General features: G+C 43.6%; 1 protein-coding gene across 1 annotated transcript in view; it reads left to right on the top strand.

Annotated features, from left to right (window-relative positions):
* Nucleotides 1–19,180, top strand: part of LOC121554258 (phospholipid-transporting ATPase ABCA1-like) — a 223,508-nt gene extending 204,328 nt beyond the window's left edge. Inside the window, exons 49-50 of the mRNA XM_045211911.1 lie at nucleotides 14,289–14,532; nucleotides 17,951–19,180. Of these exons, the coding sequence (XP_045067846.1) occupies nucleotides 14,289–14,532; nucleotides 17,951–18,091 (385 nt within the window). The 3' untranslated portion in view covers nucleotides 18,092–19,180. The remainder of the gene's footprint in view (nucleotides 1–14,288; nucleotides 14,533–17,950) is intronic.
* The last annotated feature ends 3,362 nt before the right edge of the window (nucleotides 19,181–22,542 follow it).

Raw genomic sequence — 22,542 nt, 5'->3', positions numbered from 1 at the left:
AATGCTATCTAAGGCTTGTCTGTATTCTATGAAAGCCAGTACCCTTATCAAAGGTTTCTAGTATTAAGCAATAAGGCCCGAGGTGGTGTGGTATATGGCCAATATACCACAGCTAAGGGCTGTTCTTAAGCACGACGCAACGCAGAGTGCCTGGACACAGCCCTTAGCCGTGATATATTGGCCATATATCACAAACCCCTGAGGGGCCTTATTGCTATTATAAACTGGTTACCAACGTAATTAGAGCAGTACAAATACGGTAATTGATATAAGGTCTGATATACCACGGCTGTCAGCCAATCAGCATTCAGGGATTGAACCACCCAGTTTATAAAGACTTGTACATCATCAGTGTTTCTCAGAATCAGAGGTGATTATTTATTGGTAGTTCTCAAGAACATTATGGACATTTGCTCTTACTACCCCCCACTCATGCTATTGTAGCTGGTCTTGCCATAATTGATCAATCCCCCGTCTCCCTCTCTGACATGTGTTGGACTTGCCTTGATGGATCAACCCACCCTCTCCCTCTCTTAGCTGTGACATGAGTGTGTCCTCATTTCACAGTCTTTGGGAAATCTGGGATTGATATGTCCATTATTTTTCCTACAATGTATGTTTTCAGTTGCCATGAACACTGTGTGATAAACAACATGTAGACATGTATTTTTAAGTAGTAGTTGTAGTAAACAAGTATTACTATTATAGTATTTTACAGTACAGGGTTAGCGTTAGGGTTATATCTATGGAAATACAGTGAGGGGAAAAAAGTATTTGATCCCCTGCTGATTTTGTACTTTTGCCCACTGACAAATAAATGATCAGTCTATAATTTTAATCGTAGCTTTATTTAAACAGTGAGAGACAGAATATCAACAAAAAAATCCTGAAAAACGCATGTCGAAAATGTTATAAATTGATTTGCATTTTAATGAGGGAAATAAGTATTTGACCCCACTGCAAAACATGACTTAGTACTTGGTGGCAAAACCCTTGTTGGCAATCACAGAGGTCAGACGTTTCTTGTAGTTGGCCACCAGGTTTGCACACATCTCAGGAAGGATTTTGTCCCACTCCTCTTTTCTGATCTTCTCCAAGTCATTAAGTTTTCGTGGCTGACGTTTGGCAACTCGAACCTTCAGCTCCCTCCACAGATTTTCTATGGGATTAAGGTCTGGAGACTGGCTAGACCACTCCAAGACCTTAATGTGCTTCTTCTTGAGCCACTCCTTTGTTGCCTTGGCCGTGTGTTTTGGGTCATTGTCATGCAGGAATACCCATCCACGACACATTTTCAATGCCCTGGCTGAGGGAAGGAGGTTCTCACCCAAGATTTGACGGTACATAGCCCCGTCCATTGTCCCTTTGATGCGGTTAAGTTGTCCTGTCCCCTTAGCAGAAAAACACCCCCAAAGCATAATGTTTCCACCTCCAGGTTTGACGGTGGAGATGGTGTTCTTGGGGTCATAGGCAGCATTCCTCCTCCTTCAAACACGGCGAGTTGTGTTGATGCCAAAGAGCTCGATTTTGGTCTCATCTGACCACAACACTTTCACCCAGTTCTCCTCTGAATCATTAAGATGTTCATTGGCAAACTTCAGACGGGCCTGTATATTTGCTTTCTTGAGCAGGGGGACCTTGCGGGCGCTGCTGGATTTCAGTCCTTCACGGCGTAGTGTGTTACCAATTGTTTTCTAGGTGACTATAGTCCAAGCTGCCTTGAGATCATTGACAAGATCCTCCCGTGTAGTTCTGGGCTGATTCCTCACTGTTGTCATGATCATTGAAACTCCACGAGGTGAGATCTTGCATGGAGCCCCAGGCAGAGGGAGATTGACAGTTCTTTTGTGTTTCTTCCATTTGTGAATAATCGCACCAACTGTTGTCACCTTCTCACCAAGCTGCTTGGCGATGGTCTTGTAGCCCATTCCAGCCTTGTGTAGGTCTATAATCTAAACCTGACATCCTTGGAGAGCTCTTTGGTCTTGGCCATGGTGGAGTGTTTGGAATCTGATTGATTGATTGCTTCTGTGGACAGGTGTCTTTTATACAGGTAACAAACTGAGATTAGGAGCACTCCCTTTAAGATTGTGCTCCTAATCTCAGCTCGTTACCTGTATAAAAGACACGTGGGAGCCAGAAATCTTTCTGATTGAGAGGGGGTCAAATACTTATTTCTCGCATTAAAATGCAAATCAATTTATAACATTTTTGACATGCGTTTTTCAGGATTTTTTTGTTTGTTATTCTGTCTCACTGTTCAAATAAACCTACCATTAAAATTATAGACTGGTCATTTCTTTGTCAGTGGGCAAACGTACAAAATCAGCAAATACTTTTTTCCCTCACTGTAGCACACCTTGGTTTTTCCCCTCATTCACGTATTGAATTTGATGACTAATTCAATTCAATTAAAAATACTTTATTTATCCCCAATGGACAATTATGTTTCTGAACATGCATCCATCTATTTATTATTATTATTATTATTATTATTATTATTATTATTATTATTATTATTATTATTATTATTAAATAGCCTATCTAAAAGATGTCATTAGTCTTGTTAAGCTACGTAGAATTGCAGGAAATTAGTTTCAAAACAACAAAATGTTCCTAGGTCACTCAGATTAGTCAAGCTGTTGGTGGTGTATTTAATAAACAATAATCCAAAAGGGGCGTCCTTGGGAAAAAGGTTGGGAGCCCCTGCTGTAAACCACAAGCTTTTTTTTGTGTGAAAATAAATCCTTCTTTGACTCATCTTTACCCGTCCCGTAATGGCCTTTATACATGCCTCTTAACACATTTAGTCAGGCTTCATCGCCAATCTCCCCCTGACCTTAAACCCGGCACTTAAGTATGCTCTCTGATATTCACCTGACATTTCCAATAGGCCAACCCCCTTTTGTGCCATCTCACATGTGGTGATGAGGGTGGTAGTGGCGGTGGTGGGGCCATCCATTATGTTGGGGGGGTTGACATTATTACAGCAGTATCGTGTGATCTTCTAGGAGGACATTACAGACTAAATGGAAGAGGGGTGGTGGTGTTTCTGGTGTGTGGGGGGGGTTTCTGGAGGGGGTGTTTCTGGAGGGGGACTGGGGTGTTTCTGGGGTGGGGTTCTGGAGGGGGACGGGGGGTTTCTGGAGGGGGGGGGTGTTTCTGGAGGGGGGGTGTTTCTGGAGGGGGACGGGGGTGTTTCTGGAGGGGGGTGGCAGAGCGATACATTTTTCAAGTCAGAGAGGGGGAAGAGGGCGAGTAAGGGTGGAGGGCGATGAAAAGGGAGAGAGAGGGAAGAAGAGAGCGAGAGAGAGGAAGATAGAGAAAGAGGGAGAAAGAGAGAGAGAATAGGAGGAGGAGGAGAGCAATGGGATAACCTGTCCCTCCCAGCTGTTGGCGAAATTGACAGATCCTCTGTGTCAATGACTTCCTGTCCTCAGGGACAACAAGGCCGCCCTAAATAATTTATGAACGACACTGTATAGTTACAGGATGTGAAAAGAGGGAAGGAGGAGGCACTGAATGGGTTAACCCGTGCTCTAGTCTACTGTATAGTCTATGCTGTCAGCCACAGCCAATCAATCACTTACTGCTCTCACTTCATAGACCAAAGCAGGGGACAAAAATTGATCAACGTCACATGAGCATTGACTGTTTTTGTGTTTGTAATTTCAGGTCGCGTGAAGAGTTTTTTTCGGGGGTGGTTGTTGAAATGCTATCGCTCAGTTCCTGCGACACAGTGAATAATTTATAATTAAGCGTCACTATCTCTTTCTCGGCTTGCGTAATTCATGTTTCATGAGGTGTGGGCCCCATTAATGACTGAAAAGGCAATTAAGGACTGTCTCAGCTGTTTTCCTTTCCACTCTCTCCCCCTGCCACGCACGCCCATGAAATGTGTCCCCAAAGCAGGGGGGGACAGAGAAACGGGACAGGGGGGATGGTGGTAGCAGAGCATTTGATCGACCATCTTTAAAGTCAAGCTGCGCAAACCACTCTGCAACGTAATCTATCCACATTTACCTGTGGAAGCGTGGCATCGCTTTTCTTCTGCTTGTTTATGTAAATAGCCCGACCATGCTGTGAGGAAGGGATGTGTTTATGCAACATCTCACTATTACCCAAGTTGTTGCAGATTTGGAGATGGGAAGAGTTCCATCAACGTGTGACTAGGGGGGGTCGAGGCAGGTGGCACACCGCTGCCACGCAGCGACTGAGCTTCATGATGGGCAGTGCTACTTTTTCTTTCCCCCTCCTTCTCCCATACCCCATTCCACCTCTCATTACGGGCGAGAAAGAGTGTGGAATCTCGCCACAGGGTGCCTCTCACATTGTGACTCTGTATTGTGTATATGTAATACATGCTAGTCCCATTCACCCTCTTCCTCTTCATCTTCTCATCACCCCACCCCCACTCATCCTCCTCTCCTCCAAAACCTCTCGCTACATTACCTTTATATATTCATCCTCCTGCTGCCTCGATCTCTCGCTCTCATCTTCCTGCTGCCTCTCTCTCCCCATCTCTGTCACTCTCTCGCTCTAGTTCCCTCCGCCCTCTCGCTCAGTTGGTGGTAGAGTCTCAACCCACCCTTGTTTGTGCTGCCCTCTTCAGGCCACACCGATGACCTGTCTTCCCACCTTCTCATTGGAGCTGCCTGGCTGCCGGCCTCATTGTTTTAACAACCCGCCCCTGTATATCAATCAGGCCCAAAATCAGCAAAAATAGCCCCATTCAAATCAGAGAGAGCCCTCTTAACACAGTTATGGGACATATAATGTTTTAAGAGGACGCCCTTCATTATCTGGGCTTATGATTGTTTTGTCCCCCTCTACCCATCTGCCCCACGACCGGGTCGGCTCCGTTGCATTTCGAATCAATCATTCGTCGGAGGGGAGAATTTATGAAAGCCAAAAAGAGAACCAGGAGATAAATAAACTTTTTACAATCCAGGAGCTTCGGATCCAGTGGGCTCCCAGGTGTTAAGCAAACTGAAATGAAGGGCACGGCAATAAAAGAGCTTCGATAGCTCCCCTATACGCTTGTCAGGGGAAGGGAGAAGGACGCGGGAAGCTGAAGTTATTTTCCTGTGATGGACATCGTTCATATTTAGTATTTTATTAGGATCCCCAATTACTTTTCCTGGGGTCCAAACAGGAAACAAAACACCACATTCATATGTCTGGAGAATGAGGTTATGCGGCTAGCAGGAGCTATATTTCGCTGCATCTCAATGTTTTTTCCCCATCCTTACTTAAAGACCAAGTGCTTTCCATGACATAGACTGACCAGGTGAATCCAGGTGGAAGCTATGATCCCTTATTGATTTCACTTGTTAGATCTACTTCAATCAGTGTAGATGAAGGGGAGGAGACAGGTTAAAGAAGGATTTTTAAGCCTCGTGACAGTTGAGACATGGATTGTGTATGTTTTGCCCATTCAGAGGGTGAATGGGTAAAACAAAATACTTTGAACGAGGTATGGTAGTAGGTGCCAGGCGCACCGGTTTGTGTCAAGAACTGCAACACTGCTGGGTTTTTCACACTCAACAGTTTCCCGTGTGTATAAAGAATGGTCCACCACCCAAAGGGACATCCAGCCAACTTGACAGAACTGTGGGAAGCATTAGAGTCAACATGGGCCAGCATCCCTGTGGAATGCTTTCGACACCTTGTAGAGTCCATGCCCTGACGAATTGAGGCTGTTCTGAGGGCAAAAGCAGGGGATACAACTCAATATTAGGAAGGTATTCCTAATGTTTGATATGGTCAGTGTATATTTCCACACTATGAGGTTGGAATAATACTGTGAAATTGTGAAAATGCCCTTTTAGTGTAAGAGCTGTTTGAAAAGACTGCCTGAAATTTCAGCCTGCTTTGGTGGGATGGAGTTTTGGCCTGCCTAGTTAACAGACCAATAAGAAAGAGAGTTCCAAACCTCTTTGCCAATGACAACACATTTTAAGTTGTTTACATTCCATTCAGACCACTCCCAGACAGTGCTAGCAAAATTCTTGCTTGAGAAATTGCTATTTTCTAAGAAGCAATTTTTTAAAACCATTTTAATTGAAAACAATCACAGTTAGGTACTTCATTGTTACCCAGACAGAAATGATTTGATATTGAGATATAAACGGCTGGATTGGACCTTTAAGGAAATGGAGTGAAATAAAATATAAAGGAAAGCTGCGAAGTGCGTTTAATGCAGCGCAGAAGAGTTTTATAAGAGCATCTAAAAGTTGTGATCAATCTAAGGAGGTTGGCTTTGAGATGTCTAATAAATGTGTGGATTGACTATGTGGATTGACTTGGGTGCACTGTAGCTAAGTAGTACACTATCTAACGGACTGTTCGTGTCTGAGATAGATGGGAAAATAACACCCCTTACGGTTTACAATGCATCAGCATATTGCGTATAGCTGTAATTAATACCGGTTGCACACAGACAGATACAGTATGTGAAATCCTCTATGGCCATAGAAAACATGTGTGTGTGTGCATGCATGTGGTGTCTGTTTATGAGGCAAATATTATGTGTATGTGTACATATTTGAGTTTATGTATGCAGTACGTGTCTTGAGGTGTGTGTGTGTGTCCGTGTGGATTCATGTCTGTCTGTCTGTCTGAGCGGAAGCGTGTGTGTGTCCATTCCAGACCTCATGTGAACAGTACCGTATGTATTTTCAACTCCATGTGTGCAGCCTTGAATAAAACATGCCTCTGCTCCGTATATATCCATCGCCCGTGGCTTCTCTCTGCTAGGGAGCTTCAGTGATGACCCTTACAGGCGACCTCTGTGTGTGACCCATCGAGGACTTCCTGCCTGATCAAAGCACGGCCACCCAAGCCTGGGGTGTGACCCCTTTCCCCACTCCCTTCACCCCCCTCCTCGTCACTCCTTGCCCCCCTCGGACACCAATATGGGGGTGGTTGGTGACCTTTTCCCTCTCTTCCTCAATCTCTCCCTCCCTCGCTCCACACTGCAGAAATGCACAGCATTCCAGCAGCTCTCTGCTCCCCTTTCTGAAGCTGGAGGTTATTTGTTTTAAATTATAATAATAATATAATAATAATAATATGCCATTTAGCAGACGCTTTTATCCAAAGCGACTTACAGTCATGCGTGCATACATTTTTACGTATGGGTGGTCCCGGGGATCGAACCCACTACCTTGGCGTTACAAGCGCCGTGCTCTACCAGCTGAGCTACAGAGGACACGGGAGGGACTTTCCAACTGAGTCGGGAGAGGAGAGATGAGAGATGGAAGAGGAGAGATGGGAGAGAGGAGAGATGGCGGGGAGAAGAGAGATGAGAGATGGGACAGGAGAGATATGAGAGATGGGAGAGATGGGAGAGGAGAGGAGAGGGGAGATATGAGAGAGGTGTGTCCATTCCAGACCTCATGTGAACAGTACCGTATGTATTTTCAACTCCATGTGTGCAGCCTTGAATAAAACATGCCTCTGCTCCGTATATATCCATCGCCCGTGGCTTCTCTCTGCTAGTGAGCTTCAGTGATGACCCTTACAGGCGACCTCTGTGTGTGACCCATCGAGGACTTCCTGCCTGATCAAAGCATGGCCACCCAAGCCTGGGGTGTGACCCCTTTCCCCACTCCCTTCAACCCCCTCCTCGTCAGAACGGAGAGGAGAGATGGGAGAGGAAAGTTGAGAGAGGAGAGAAGCGAGGAGAGATGGTAGAGGAGAGATGGGAGAGGAGCGATGGGATAGAAGAGAAGTGAGGAGAGATGGGAGAGGTGAAATGGGAGAGGCAAGATGGGAGATGAGATGGGTGAGGAAAGATGGGAGTGGAGAGGAGATATGGGAGAGAGGAGAGGATGGAAGGTAGAGGAGAGAAGGGAGAGGCGAGATGGGAGAGGCGAGAGGAGAGATCGGAGAGGAGAGAAGAGAGATGAGAGATGGGAGAGGGGAGATGAGAGATGAGAGATGTGAGAGGGGAGATGAGAGATGGGAGAGGAGAGACAGGGGAGATTTGAGATGGGAGATGGGAGAGGAGAGATGGGAGAGATTAGCGAGGAGGGATGAGAGAGGAGAGGAGAGGGAGAGGAGAGATGGGAGAGGTGAGAGGGGAGATGAGAGACAGGGGAGATTTGAGATGGGAGAGGAGAGATGGGAGAGGAGAGATGGGAGAGATGGGAGAGATGGGAGAGGAGGGATGAGAGAGGAGAGGAGAGATGGGAGAGGGGAGAGGAGAAATGAGGCGGGAGAGGCAAGACAGGAGAGGTGAGATTGGAGAGGAAATCAGAGATCAGTGGGAGGGGAGAGGAGAGTGACAAAATCAATGGGGTTCCCCGGTCGGTAATTCAACCATGATTACTACAAGTTTAGTTAGCTGGCCGCTGGACTAATTTACCAATCTAAAGAATGTTAGCTGACGGGCTAATTGAGTGACTGTCAGTAACCAGGTTTCCTTCCAACCTTTTTATGCGACAAAACTAAATACACTAGACAAGGTGGAATATTTTTATGTCGGTAAAATGAATTATGCGAGAAATGTTGGTGGAAATGTTTTTATGTGCAAATATTGATATAATAACCATCATATCGAAGTAAACTTGGAGTCACGCGATGACTTATTGTGTGGTCCTCCCACTATGAATCGTCTTGAAAGCACATTTCTGCCCTGCTAGAGCTGCCCTGGTCAACTGTAAGTGCTGTTATTGTGAAGTGGAAACATCTAGGAGCAACAACGGCTCAGCTGCAAAGTGTTAGGCCATACAAGCTCTCAGAACGGGACCGCCGAGTGCTGAAGCTGAGTGTAAAAATCGTCTGTCCTCAGTTGCAACACTCACTACAGAGTTCCAAACTGCCTCTGAAAGCAACGTCAGCACCAGAGCTGTTAGTCGGGAGCTTCATGAAATGGGTTTCCATGACCGAGCAGCCGCACACAAGCCTAAGATCACCATGCGCAATGCCAAGCGTCAGCTGGAGTGGTGTAAAGCTTGCCCCCATTGGACTCTGGAGCAGTGGAAACACGTTATCTGGAGTGATGAATCATGCTTCACCATCTGGCTGTCCGACGGACAAATCTATATGAGCGCTCTAGCCAACAGCGTGCAGATACTATCTACTATGCCAATACCAGAATGGGCACCCTCGCTATATAACGCAATATTTCTTGTGAGAAAACCATCAGTAGAGTTGAAAATGTGATGGAAACCCATTTAACTTGTATTTTTTAATCAGGGCATGGGAATTTAACCGCAAAAGGTATTATCACGCACAGCCTTTTATCTGTAACAAGTCAAATTGATGGAAACACATCTCTGGTGTGAAAATGTGTTGTAGATATGTGGTAGTAGAGTAGGGGCCTGAGGGCACACACTTAGTGTGTTGTGAAATCTGTTATGAATGTATTGTAATGTTTTTTAAATTGTATAACTGCCTTAATTTTGCCGGACCCTAGGAAGAGTAGCTGCTGTATGTTTTGTCTTTGGAAATTGATCCGCGGGCCTACAAAAGGGGGGCCTGCCCACGGGCCGCCGGTTGCCCATCCCTGATATACACTGAGTATACCAAACATTAGGAACACCTTCCTAATATTGATTTCCACCCCCCCTTTTGCCCATAGAACAGCCTCAATTCGTCGGGGCATGGACTCTATAAGGTGTCTAAAGCTTTCCACAGGGATGCTGTTCCATGTTGACTCCAATGCTTCCAACAGTTGTGTCAAGTTCGCTGAATGTCCTGTGGGTGGTGGACCATTCTTGATACACACGGGAACCTGTTGAGTGTGAAAAACCCAGCAGCGTTGCAGTTCTTGACACAAACTGGTGCCCCTGGCACCTACTACCATACCTCGTTCAAAGGCACTTAAATCTGTTGTCTTGCCCATTCACCTTCTGAATGGCACACATACACAATCCATGTCTCAATTGTCTCAAGGCTTAAAAATCCTTCTTTAACCTGTCTCCTCCCGTTCATCTACACTGATTGAAGTTGATTTAACAGGTGACATCAATAAGGGATCATAGCTTTCACCTGGATTCACCTGGTCAGTCTATGTCATGGAAAGAGTTTTGTTCAGTCAGTGTAGCGTCTCTGTAAAAAGCTGTGGAGTTTCACTGTAAGCCCTCGTAGGAAGCACAGTGCATTATGTCATCATAAGAATAGCTGGATATGTTGTAAGAGGCATTTATAAAGTATGATAGGAGACATAATACTGTATGGGCTCAAGTGTTTTTGAATAATGAATATAATTGAGCACATATGTCTAAATACTGAATGAATAATGAACTGTTGGATGAGATTCAAACCTTTCACAGACAGAAGGACAGGCAGACAGACAGAGAACCAATCCCAAATGGACCCTTAGCTCCTCCTCTTGTGTATTTGTGGAGATCTGAAATAATTGGATAGTTACTGTATTAAGCAATATGGCAAGAATACCACCTAGCTAGCCTATCAGCAAGTAAGAGAGAGTTATTTCAATGTTGCTTTTACCTTTCCAATCCTCTCAGATCTCCACAAGTACAGAAAGTGTAGGAGAATATAGGAACAAGTGGTTAATTTGGGATTGGGCAAACAATTGATGAGGGAATATGATAACATTTTACATTGTGACGAGATGATCTTATATTCAAATCAAAACAAATTGTATTCGCCACGTGCTTCGTGAACAACAGGTGTGGACTAAAAGTGAAAGACTTACCTACGGGCCCTTTTTTATAACCTTTATTTAACTAGGCAAGTCAGTTAAGAACAAATTCTTATTTACAATGACGACCTACCCCGGACCAATTGCGCACCGCCCTATGGGACTCTCAATCACGGCTGGATTGTGATACAGCCTGGAATCGAACCAGGGTCTGTAGTGACGCCTGTAGCACTGAGATGCAGTGCCTTAGACCGCTGCGCCACTCGGGAGCCCAATGCAGAGAAAAATATTATAGAGAGATAATAGAAAAGTAATCGCAAAAGTAGTAAATACACAATGAGTAATAATAACTGCTATTATGGTGAGATGACAGAAGGGGAGAGATTGGAACATGAATAATACATGCCACCACTCTCCTGTTAGAGTGTAGCAGAGGAAATAGAGTACAGAGAGAAAATATAAAGAGCGAGAAAATGAGAGAGCGAGAGCTCATTGATCAGCCCCTTCTTACCGCTGCTGGGCAGCGCAGTTTGATTACACATGTACGCGTGAAACCTCTTCTTGCGACGCTCCCGACCATTATTGGATAAAAAATTTTGTCTTCGCTGAGCTCGGCACCTCTGAAGCTCGGCTGCTACTCGCCACTCTGAGCACCGGCCGACTTCCTGTCTGGCTCGAGTCCATCGCTAAATGGAGGGGCGTTTGTCAGACTCATCATGATTGGATGATGAATCAGACTGGATGAGAGCTAAGTCTCAAAAAGGGTGGGATTTCAGGCGACTTCTACTCAGACTGGCTTCTTTGTTGACTTTGCTCTTTGTTCATTCAAACTTTGTACTGATTTCAAAATGCTATGAAAAGAAGTCCACATGACTTTGTAATCACAGAGAATTGGACAGATAAGTCATGGATGGTAAAAAATAGTTGATCTTCTCTCTCATTTGTGATTTCCTATTTAAATGTTGATGTTCCATTCTAGCTATCAGAGGAATGAAGAATATGCGTTTTCAGATCTAGGATTTCAAATAAAGTATTCGATCAGCACAGAGACATGGCTTGTTATTAGGTATAATTATGTATTCCCATTGAAAGGCTCTGGGAGTTGACGGTCATTTTGAATATGTACTATGAGGCTCTGTTCCTATAGCCATACGAGCGTACAATTTAGAATGAAGCAATGTATTGGCCTTGGATTCTACGTTGTATGCTAGTATGGACATTGAAACAAAGACTTAGGATGGTAATTCAAACACTTCAAACCTCGAGCGACCATCTTGGCCTTGGAGGACTCGCCCGTCCACCCAGGGGAACCATTCGCCTCTTTACCACCACCGAGCTTCACAGCCGTCTTCCACGGCTCCCTGGGATAGTGGAGGCTGAGGCTTACTCACTACATCTCTAATTACTATTAAGGGGTTGCTGCCTTTCCTTGCATGTAGCACTTAACAGCCCACAATGGATATTTTCCACGACTAAATATAACATTAGGGGATTCATTAAGCAGAAAACAATGGGTAATAAGAGCACTAACAACTAAATAACAAGGCAGAGTGTCTTATTTTGTGCTCAATAGATTTAGCGTAAAAGCCAAGACATGGTAATAGCTGGTAGCCCATTCCAGCTATGAGGGAGTATTTCATGTCAACGTGAAAATCATATTTTGGTGTTTTTTATTTTATGTGCCGGTGCATTGATTGGAAAATATTGGTTATTCATGTCAGAATACACAGTGTAACTAAATGGAAAGTGAATAAATGCACACCACTTTATGCAAATTATTCAACGAGTGAATCGCATCAAATGCTTATGTGCCTTAAGTAATGAATTGAGGTCTTTGGAACAATGTTTTTGTTTGCACATTCTTAAGAGACCTGGAAATAATTGGATAAGTCAGACTTATCTGATTTTGGATTGACAATAACCTCCAAACAAGTCATTACTAGCCTCACTGCCATACTCCTACCTAATCATTTTGAGGCGATCAGTTTTTCTGAATTTCTTTTATGAAAATATAAATAATGGGATTGAGACATTATACTTTGCAGCGGTATACATACACTGAGATAGATTTTGAGGCATTCTGAAAATATACTGTATGTCCTTAGATTGGGATTGGCTTTAAGACGGCCTAAAGGGCTCGTATCAAGAAGTTTTAAGTCTGAATAATAGAAAATAAACTATACACCCTAACCTTGTCAATAGCAGGTGTGTTCCACATAGTCTGTACAGATTGTAAGATCGTTATATAATGTAGATGTGGTTGCTGAGACATTAAACACTTAAACAGTCCAGATAATAAACAATATGGTTGAGTCCCAAATGGCAGCCTATTCCCTATAGGGTGCCATTTGGGACACAGACTATATTAAACACTCCAGGTATTGTAAAGATCTGATCATCTGTGCAGACCTGTGTAGAAACTGTGTGTCTGGAATGCAGCCCACCTGTCACACTATGATCCACTTCTTACGTATACAGTAGGTACACCAAAGCACCACAGGTAATTCTACATGGATTTGTACAAACTCAGGACATATAACGACAGCGCTCCTAGCGTCAGCACCTAGCATTAGCACCTTCTGCAGCAGCACAAGCAACGGAGGGAGGAGAGGAGAGGGGTGGGAGAAAAGCAGTAGGAGGAGTGAAAATTCCTTCAGGCGACAAACAACTCACGAGTTTCTCGGGTGTCCTGAGTCTGCCAACTCACGGTGTTCGTGATGCACCTGCTCCTCGACTCGCTGCACCGGATGGACCGGGAGCGTTCAACGAGCCGGGGAAATTAAGATAAATTATACCCCCCCCTTCCTCACTCCCTAGCTCCTGCGGTCCATCCCTCTATCCCTCCTTCTCCTCCTTCCTTCATCACATTATGTTAGCACTAGGGTACCACCAAATTCAGCACAGTGAGGAAACAGAGGCACATTATTTAAGTGCAGCTGTTAAATTCAAGAGTGTACACTTTAGCTTGGGTGGTGCGTAGACAATAGGCAAGGTGAATATGGAATCAAGGGAATTCGCTGGAGCGTACAAAATTGTTCCAAAAAGGCATTTGATGGTGTGTAATTTACCAAACTGCACTAACCTTGGATAACCTTACTTTTTTGTGTGTGTGTGTATTTTTGAGTCAAAGGTCAAATAGAGGGTGCTTATATTTGTCCTCTTCCACACATGTAAGTGTGTAATCTGTACAGTGTGTGGTGTGAAACGGAAATATGTTTTTTGCATATCCCACCCTCGGAAAGTGGGGTCACGGCCAGGGATCAGCCATTATTGACGGCAACCCTGCAGCAATTAGTGTTAAGTGCCTTGCTCAAGGGCAGACCGACAGATTTCACCTCGGGAATTCGAACTAGCAACCTTTCAGCAGTCAACGCTCTAACCGCTAGGCTACCTGCCGCCCACATTCAACAAGGTGAGTACGGAATCAAGTGATTCGCTGGAGCATACAAATTGTTCCAAAAAGGTGTGGTATGGTGTATAATTGACCAATCTGCACTAACCTTGGATAACCTCACATTTTTGTGTGTGTGTTTGTTGGTTTTGTGTGTGTGTTTGTTGGTTTTGTGTGTGTGTTTGTTGGTTTTGTGTCAGTCCATATGCTTTAATGAATGTGTACTGTATGTGTTTATCCATGTGTACTGTATGTGTTTATCCATGTGTCTGTTTTCTCCAGGTTCGGGGACGGCTACACTGTGATCGTGAGGGTGGGCGGCTCGCCCCCCGCTCTGGGCCCCGTGGAGGAGTTTGTCCACGAGACCTTCCCCGGTAGCATACTGAAGGAGAAGCACCACAACACGCTGCAGTACCAGCTCCCCCACAGCGAGGGCGCTCTGGCCAGCATCTTCAGCCATTTCACCACTCATCAGCAGAGGCTGGGCGTGGAGGACTACTCTGTCTCCCAGACCACACTAGATCAGGTAACCAGATTAACCCTTCATTCAGTTGTGGTTCTGGTTGAGGACCATAGAGATATAATAGTATTTCTATGGTATTTTATTTGATTCTGTTGTGGGGACACACAGGGTGTGCAGGCTTTTGTTCCATCCCTGTACTAACAAGCCTGATTCAACAAATCAAGGTATTTTTTGTGAGAGAGAGAGGCGCAGGAGGGTAAATCACAGAATAAAGAGTTTATTCTGTAGTACAAAGTACAGGCGCACTGGAACAAAACAGGCACAAGGGGAAAATATACCCCGGCAATACAACATACACGTAGCTCAACCAAGCTACTCTCTCCTCACATTCAACAATCACCCACAAGGACAAGGGGGGCAGAGGGAACACTTATACATGTACTAATGAGGGGATATCAACCAGGTGTGTGTAATAGACAAGACAAAACAAATGGAATGATGAGATATGGAGCGGCAGTGGCTAGAAGGCCGGTGACGACGAACGCCGAAGCCTGCCCGAACAAGGAGAGGAGGCAGCGTCGGAGGATGTCGTGACAGAAAGAAAGAAAGAGAGAGAGAAAGAAAGGAAATAAAGAGCAAAGAAAGAAAACAAGAGAAAGAGAGAAAACCAACAATGCAGCCATCCTGTAATGGACCATACTGTATTTACCAGATCACAGAGAGTAAATAAATCACATGCGTGCGATAAGGTCACTGCACTAAAACACAAAGGGGATAAAAAAACAACACCTATGGGGCACTGAGACCAGACAGTCACCTTTCAGCTGGTGATTTATTGAGGACAGCGCTGACCTATAGTGTACTGTAAGACCTGGCTCGCACTACAATTAGTATTGATCTGGCCCCAAGGCTGAGGCGTTAACGCCTATATTGAAAGACATTGGCCTTGTCCGAAATCTGTTTTGCCTACTACTTAATAAAACAACATACTGTGTACTAATCATACTACATACTATTTAGATCGTACTGTTTAGTAAAAATGTAGTAAGCAACAAATATCAAGATACTAGGCTCACTCATACTGAGAATGTGTCATCTAATATGCAATGGCGTTGTTTCCCGACATTCGTTCATTTTGGTACAGCCCATCCCCTTATCTGATTATCAGGTAAGTATCAGCTGATTATCAAGTAAGTAGCCGGAATGACTCATAGGAGCAGGAGCCTAGCTCCTTACGACGCAAGTATGGATATCCGGACACAGCATTGTCCAGAAGCCACTGAACTTATAAAGTACATGATTCACTGTACCGCTAGACTGTAGTTTGTTGTGAATATTGTTCTCTGAAACTGAGTATTCACTAATTGAAAATACAATATTCAACTTGAGCAGTAGGGTGCTATTTTTCAACCGAATGTGTTAGACATTATCTTCACCTTCATGGAAAACAAAGGGTTACCTTTTGTCTGATAATGAGGACAAGCACTGATGCAGTGATAACATTACTATCTCCTATGTTCCTGGATTGACACCTACAATTAAGTGGCACCTCAGCATTTTCACTGTACCATTCATCCCTGAAGAAAAGTTATTTTCCACCACACACCACAGAGAGTATTTCAAAGTCAACGGAACAAACTAGTATATAGCTGGGCGTGGATTGGGATGGCCTGTATTTAAAAAGTTCACTGAGGCATGCGTGTGTCGCACAGGGACTCCGAGGTTAATTGAGCGTCTCTGCATCCGTCTCCTTGCCACGCGTCGGAAGCCATATAATAAACACCCAAATACCCCCTCGCCATAATTACTGCCCCTACCCATCTTTTATTAACAAAATGTCAGTGATGACCAATGGAGCATGTGGTCTAAGTTATAATAAATAACTGGTTAGAAGATGAGAGGTTATTAGAGAAACATGTTTGCAGTGAGTACAGTGGGGAAAGAGGTGTGTTATTACTGTGTGCTGTATGAAATGCTCGTATTTGAAAATGTCACATGCACCGTTGCACAAATCCAAAGTCTTTGAGCAGATGCAGGATATTAAATATATTCACCAAATGATAAAACTATGCTCCCATGTGGGTTATTGGTGACAACATTTTGACCACTTACATAGTTCTGCAGCAGGTCTGCCATACGGAACGCTCTATCGTTTGGAATGCGTTCATAAATGTAACATTGTTTCCAGCCTTGACAAATGTACAGTAGACAACCTAAAGTAGTGTAACAGTATGTGGTCTGGATATTGTATTGTCTGTCAAACTCTGATATGGAAGGTCAAAGGCATAAATGTTTTAAGCCTCTTAGCATACTGTTTCCAACCAATGGCATCTGGGGTCAGGGGTCAAATAATCCTCCTGATAGGCGGAGTTGAAGAAGGCATGGTGAAAGGCATTGTTGTTTTTCAACTTCCTCATTTTCTCCCTAACAAGATGTCACAACCGTCAAAGGTATCACATACTTACCGTCCCGTCTGACTTTTCTCTTGAGTCTCGACCGAAGACTTTCTAGTTCCAATTAAGATGGCCGACATTGTCTGACACTAGAACGGATCTGGGAAATCAGCGGAACCCTCCCCTTTCTTCTCAAATGAAATGCCAGGCTGATAACAGCCAGTTATATAACAACCATTGCGTCAAATACGTTGTACTGGGCTTTATCTTTGATGCTGAAGTTAGAAGAGTGGATTTGATTCCACCAGGGATTCAGAAGATGACTGTGGAGGAGAGGAGGAGGAGGAAGAGCTGAGGAGGGGTAGTGGGTGGTGGAAGGGAGTTTTTGTTTGAATCATTTTGTCTGTCTTTTCTGCCCAAAGGAAATAGAAGAGAATTTGTTCTATGCCTCAAAGGTGACTGTATACGTATTGTGCGTCATTATTGTATTGGCTGTAACTGTTGAGAAAGATATACTTCACAGGCAGTGCCTAATGGACCAGGCGGAGAGAAAGAAAACACAGTTCCCCTGTAAACGGTTGTTTCACTGCGGAAACAGTCCCTGCTTAAGTGGCTCAGATAGCATGGCATAATATGTCAGGTTGATTCGTTGTTATACAATCTGGCCATTCCACATTTCCTCTTGTACATATAGTCATGTCATATCTTAATATATATGGTGGCCTTAACAGGCCTTTTTGTTTTATGTCGCGTCCTTCTTTGTTAATACTTTACCTGATGAAGCCAAGCTTTTACTGTTGTTTCCGCACACCATATAGCAGACCAAGGTCTGACTCCTTTTTACTGTGAATAAATAAATTGTTGGGGGGGGGGGATACATCATAGAAACATGTTTTGTTTAAATGTCATTAGAAGGAGCAGATCGAATATGCTGATTGACTTTCGGTTTACATTTAGAAATAATTCTGAAAACAAAGCAAACTTTAAACAAATTTGAAACCCATTCATATGAACAGATTTGTGTGTGTGTGTGACATGCAAGGACCTTCTATCTACAGCTACTCATACCACCATGTCTTCATCCCCAGGTCTTTGTCAACTTTGCGAGGTACCAACATGAGGAGGACAATCAGGCCCTGCAGGCTTATGACAACAATGTGGACGTGTCCGACGAAATGCCAATGGAAACTCGGAACTCAACCGGCTCAACTGTACCAGAGAGCGTCTGAGTCACTTCAGATTCCATCACTAAATCACAAGCACTGTTTATCTCAGGTCTAAGCTTGTAGATAGCTTTTGTATGTTTTACTTGTGCCTGTCATAATGACATCATGCTATGTTATTATGCAAATGTTAACTGTAAACAACACATATAATGAAATTCCACACCTAGCAGAGCGAAATAATGTCAAGGATCAGAGGAGTGTGAGGTCATCAATGTTTAGATTAGATGATGTAATTTTATGCTTGATTATTATGAAAAACAGAAATACAGTGTGCCAAATGATATGGCTCAAAGGTCAACACATAGATTATTTTATGTTGCCCCTTGACATTCTCTTACGATTGTTGTTGCAATTGTTTCACACCTGATGAAACAGTGGATGCGTCCCAAATGGTACCCTATTCCTTTTACAGTGCACTATGTTTGACCAGATCCCTATGGGTCTTCCAGGACCAGATATTTTCATGTTATCCTCACCTTCATTCCAAAATTAGAATGGCATGCCCTGCTTTGCAAAATATGCATTGTGTGCAATACAGAGTCGAGAGCCTTCCAGTGTATTTGCAGGATAAAGATAGCCTACCCTCTGACCCAAGAACTTTGTGAAGAAGAGATATTTGTTTGCATTTTTATTGTTTATTTTCGACAATACCCAGGTAGATATGTGTATAATAGAACTAAATTGGGAGAAAATGCGGGTAGTTTTTAACAATGGTGAAATCACCAAACACTTTGCCAGTAAAATAATTGTTTATTTTCGACAATACACACATGGACACGCATATATTACAGCTATATTGAGAGAGTGTGAGCAGTCCTTTTTTAACAATGGTGAAAACACACCAAGCACTTCGTCAATGCCTACATTATTATCTCGGAAGTGCACTTAGCACTTTCTTTCCAACACAAATAACTTATCTGTATGTTCAAAGTAAACTAGGGTTTACTTTGAGAGCCCAATGTAATTTGAAAGCTGTTCAATGTCCCCCGCATTACTTTCTTGTTCATTGCAAAGAATAAGGAATCCTATTTGTACTGAATATTGCTTTATGCCAGGACAGATGAATAAACATTTGCACAAATTGTCATGCGACTAGAAGTTGAATTTGCTTTATTTCCTCCGGGATTCATTGGGCCCTGTTTGGAAGTCACTTTTAGCGACTTCAGAGATATGTGGCTGCCACTTTTAACTTCTGACTCTGCTGCTTGAATAAGTGCACCGTTATTCTTTTTATTCCGTTTTTATTTTACAAATTTTAGATGTGTCAAAGGAGCATCAAAACACTACATTTTCCTTTCTCAATGTGCACGTAAACTATGAAAATCTGTCAGAAAACCGTGAATAAACAATGTCAATTTCGACAGTTATGCGATATCAGCACTCTTCTCCCCTGAAACACCCTGCCAGTCCTGGCCATTCTACCCAGAGGCCTTTGCTCTCTTTGCTACCAGCCCCATGAATCCTCCAGATGCACAGCACCTCTTACCTCCACCTCAAAAAGACCTCTCCTCCACTATGTATGCATTTCTGGTTCATATTTTCACCCACTACCTATCTTTTTCAATGTAGTCTCACTTCATGTTCATGTGTTGCCCATGAACTAATATATGATTCCCTGCTACCTGTCTTTGCCTGTTTGCACAACCTGGACTCAGGGGTAGACATAAAAGTAAATCCGGAACACTCCCAAGATAATTTTATTCGGTTATAGTCACGGCCATGTATATCCCCCCTCAAGCCGATACCACGACAGGGAGGAGGTGAGGGCTCTGGGAGTGTGGTGCCAGGAAAATAACCTCTCACTCAACGTCAACAAAACAAAACAAAGAAGATGATCGTGGACTTCAGGAAACAGCAGAGGGTGCACCCCCCTATCCACATTGACGGGACCGCAGTGGAGAAGGTGGAAAGCTTCAAGTTCCTTGGCGTACACATCACCGACAAACAAAAATGGTCCACCCACGCAGACAGTGTGGTGAAGAAGGAGCAACAGAGCCTCTTCAACCTCAGGAGGCTGAATAAATTTGGCTTGGCACCTAAAACCCTCACAAACTTTTACAGATGCACAACTGAGAGCATCCTGTCGGGCTGTATCACCACCTGGTATGGCAACTGCACCGCCTGCAACCACAGGGCTCTCCAGAGGGTGGTGCGGTCTGCCGAACACATTATCGGGGGCAAACTACCCGCACTCCAAGACACATACAGCACCCGATGTCACAGGAAGGCCAAAAAGATAATCAAGGACATAAACCACCCGAGCCACTGCCTGTTCACCCCGCTATCATCCAGAAGGTGAGGTCAGTACAGATGCATCTAAGCTGGGACCGAGAGAATGAAAAACAGCTTCTATCTCAAGGCCATCAGACTGTTAAATAGCCATCACTAGCACATTAGAGGCTGCTGCTGCCTATTGAAATCACTGGTCACTTTAAGAAATGGAACACTAGTCAATTTAATAAAGTTTACAGTCACTTGAATAATGTTTACATATCTTACACTACTCATCTCATATGTACAGTGGGGAAAAAAAAGTATTTAGTCAGCCACCAATTGTGCAAGTTCTCCCACTTAAAAAGATGAGAGAGGCCTGTAATTTTCATCATAGGTACACGTCAACTATGACAGACAAATTGAGAAGAAAAAAATCCAGGAAATCACATTGTAGGATTTTTAATGAATTTATTTGCAAATTATGGTGGAAAATAAGTATTTGGTCACCTACAAACAAGCAAGATTTCTGCCTCTCACAGACCTGTAACTTCTTCTTTAAGAGGCTCCTCTGTCCTCCACTCGTTACCTGTATTAATGGCACCTGTTTGAACTTGTTATCAGTATAAAAGACACCTGTCCACAACCTCAAACAGTCACACTCCAAACTCCACTATGGCCAAGACCAAAGAGCTGTCAAAGGACACCAGAAACAAAATTGTAGACCTGCACCAGGCTGGGAAGACTGAATCTGCAATAGGTAAGCAGCTTGGTTTGAAGAAATCAACTGTGGGAGCAATTATTAGGCAATGGAAGACATACAAGACCACTGATAATCTCCCTCGATCTGGGGCTCCACGCAAGATCTCACCACGTGGGGTCAAAATGATCACAAGAACGGTGAGCAAAAACCCCAGAACCACACGGGGGGACCTAGTGAATGACCTGCAGAGAGCTGGGACCAAAGTAACAAAGCCTACCATCAGTAACACACTACGCCGCCAGGGACTCAAATCCTGCAGTGCAAGACGTGTCCTCCTGCTTAAGCCAGTACATGTCCAGGCCCGTCTGAAGTTTGCTAGAGTGCATTTGGATGATCCAGAAGAGGATTGGGAGAATGTCATATGGTCAGATGAAACCAAAATAGAACTTTTTGGTAAAAACTCAACTCGTCGTGTTTGGAGGACAAAGAATGCTGAGTTGCATCCAAAGAACACCATACCTACTGTGAAGCATGGGGGTGGAAACATCATGCTTTGGGGCTGTTTTTCTGCAAAGGGACCAGGACGACTGATCCGTGTCAAGGAAATAATGAATGGGGCCATATGTCGTGAGATTTTGAGTGAAAACCTCCTTCCATCAGCAAGGGCATTGAAGATGAAACGTGGCTGGGTCTTTCAGCATGACAATGATCCCAAACACACCGCCCGGGCAACGAAGGAGTGGCTTCATAAGAAGCATTTCAAGGTCCTGGAGTGGCCTAGCCAGTCTCCAGATCTCAACCCCATAGAAAATCTTTGGAGGGAGTTGAAAGTCTGTGTTGCCCAGCGACAGCCCCAAAACATCACTGCTCTAGAGGAGATCTGCATGGAGGAATGGGCCAAAATACCAGCAACAGTGTGTGAAAACCTTGTGAAGACTTACAGAAAACGTTTGACCTGTGTCATTGCCAACAAAGGGTATATAACAAAGTATTGAGAAACTTTTGTTATTGACCAAATACTTATTGCAAATTTGCAAATAAATTCATTAAAAATCCTACAATTTGATTTTCTGGATTTTTTTTTCTAATTTTGTCTGTCATAGTTGACGTGTACCTATGATGAACATTACAGGCCTCTCTCATCTTTTTAAGTGGGAGAACTTGCACAATTGGTGGCTGACTAAAACATTTTTTTCCCCCACTGTATATACTGCAATCTATTCTATAATTTTCTACTGTATCTTAGTCCATGCCGCTCTGTAATTGCTTGTCCATATATATATATTTTCTTAAATTCCATTCCTTACTAGTTTTGTGTGTATTAGGTATATGTTGTGAAATTGTTAGATAGTACTTGTTAGATATTACTGCACTGTCGGAGCTAGAATCACAAGCATTTCGCTACACCCGCTATAACATCTGCTAAACACGTGTATGTGAAAAATAATATTTGATTTGATTAGTATGATAGTGTATGTTACGTTTTTTATGGTATGTATTAATTTGTGGATGTCCATTATCCATTTCGTATATGTTACAA

The sequence above is a fragment of the Coregonus clupeaformis genome, chromosome 39 (assembly GCF_020615455.1).
Source record: "Coregonus clupeaformis isolate EN_2021a chromosome 39, ASM2061545v1, whole genome shotgun sequence".
Lineage (NCBI taxonomy): Eukaryota > Metazoa > Chordata > Actinopteri > Salmoniformes > Salmonidae > Coregonus > Coregonus clupeaformis.
The sequence above is the reverse complement of the archived record's forward strand: the minus strand, read 5'-3'. Positions and strand labels throughout refer to the sequence as shown.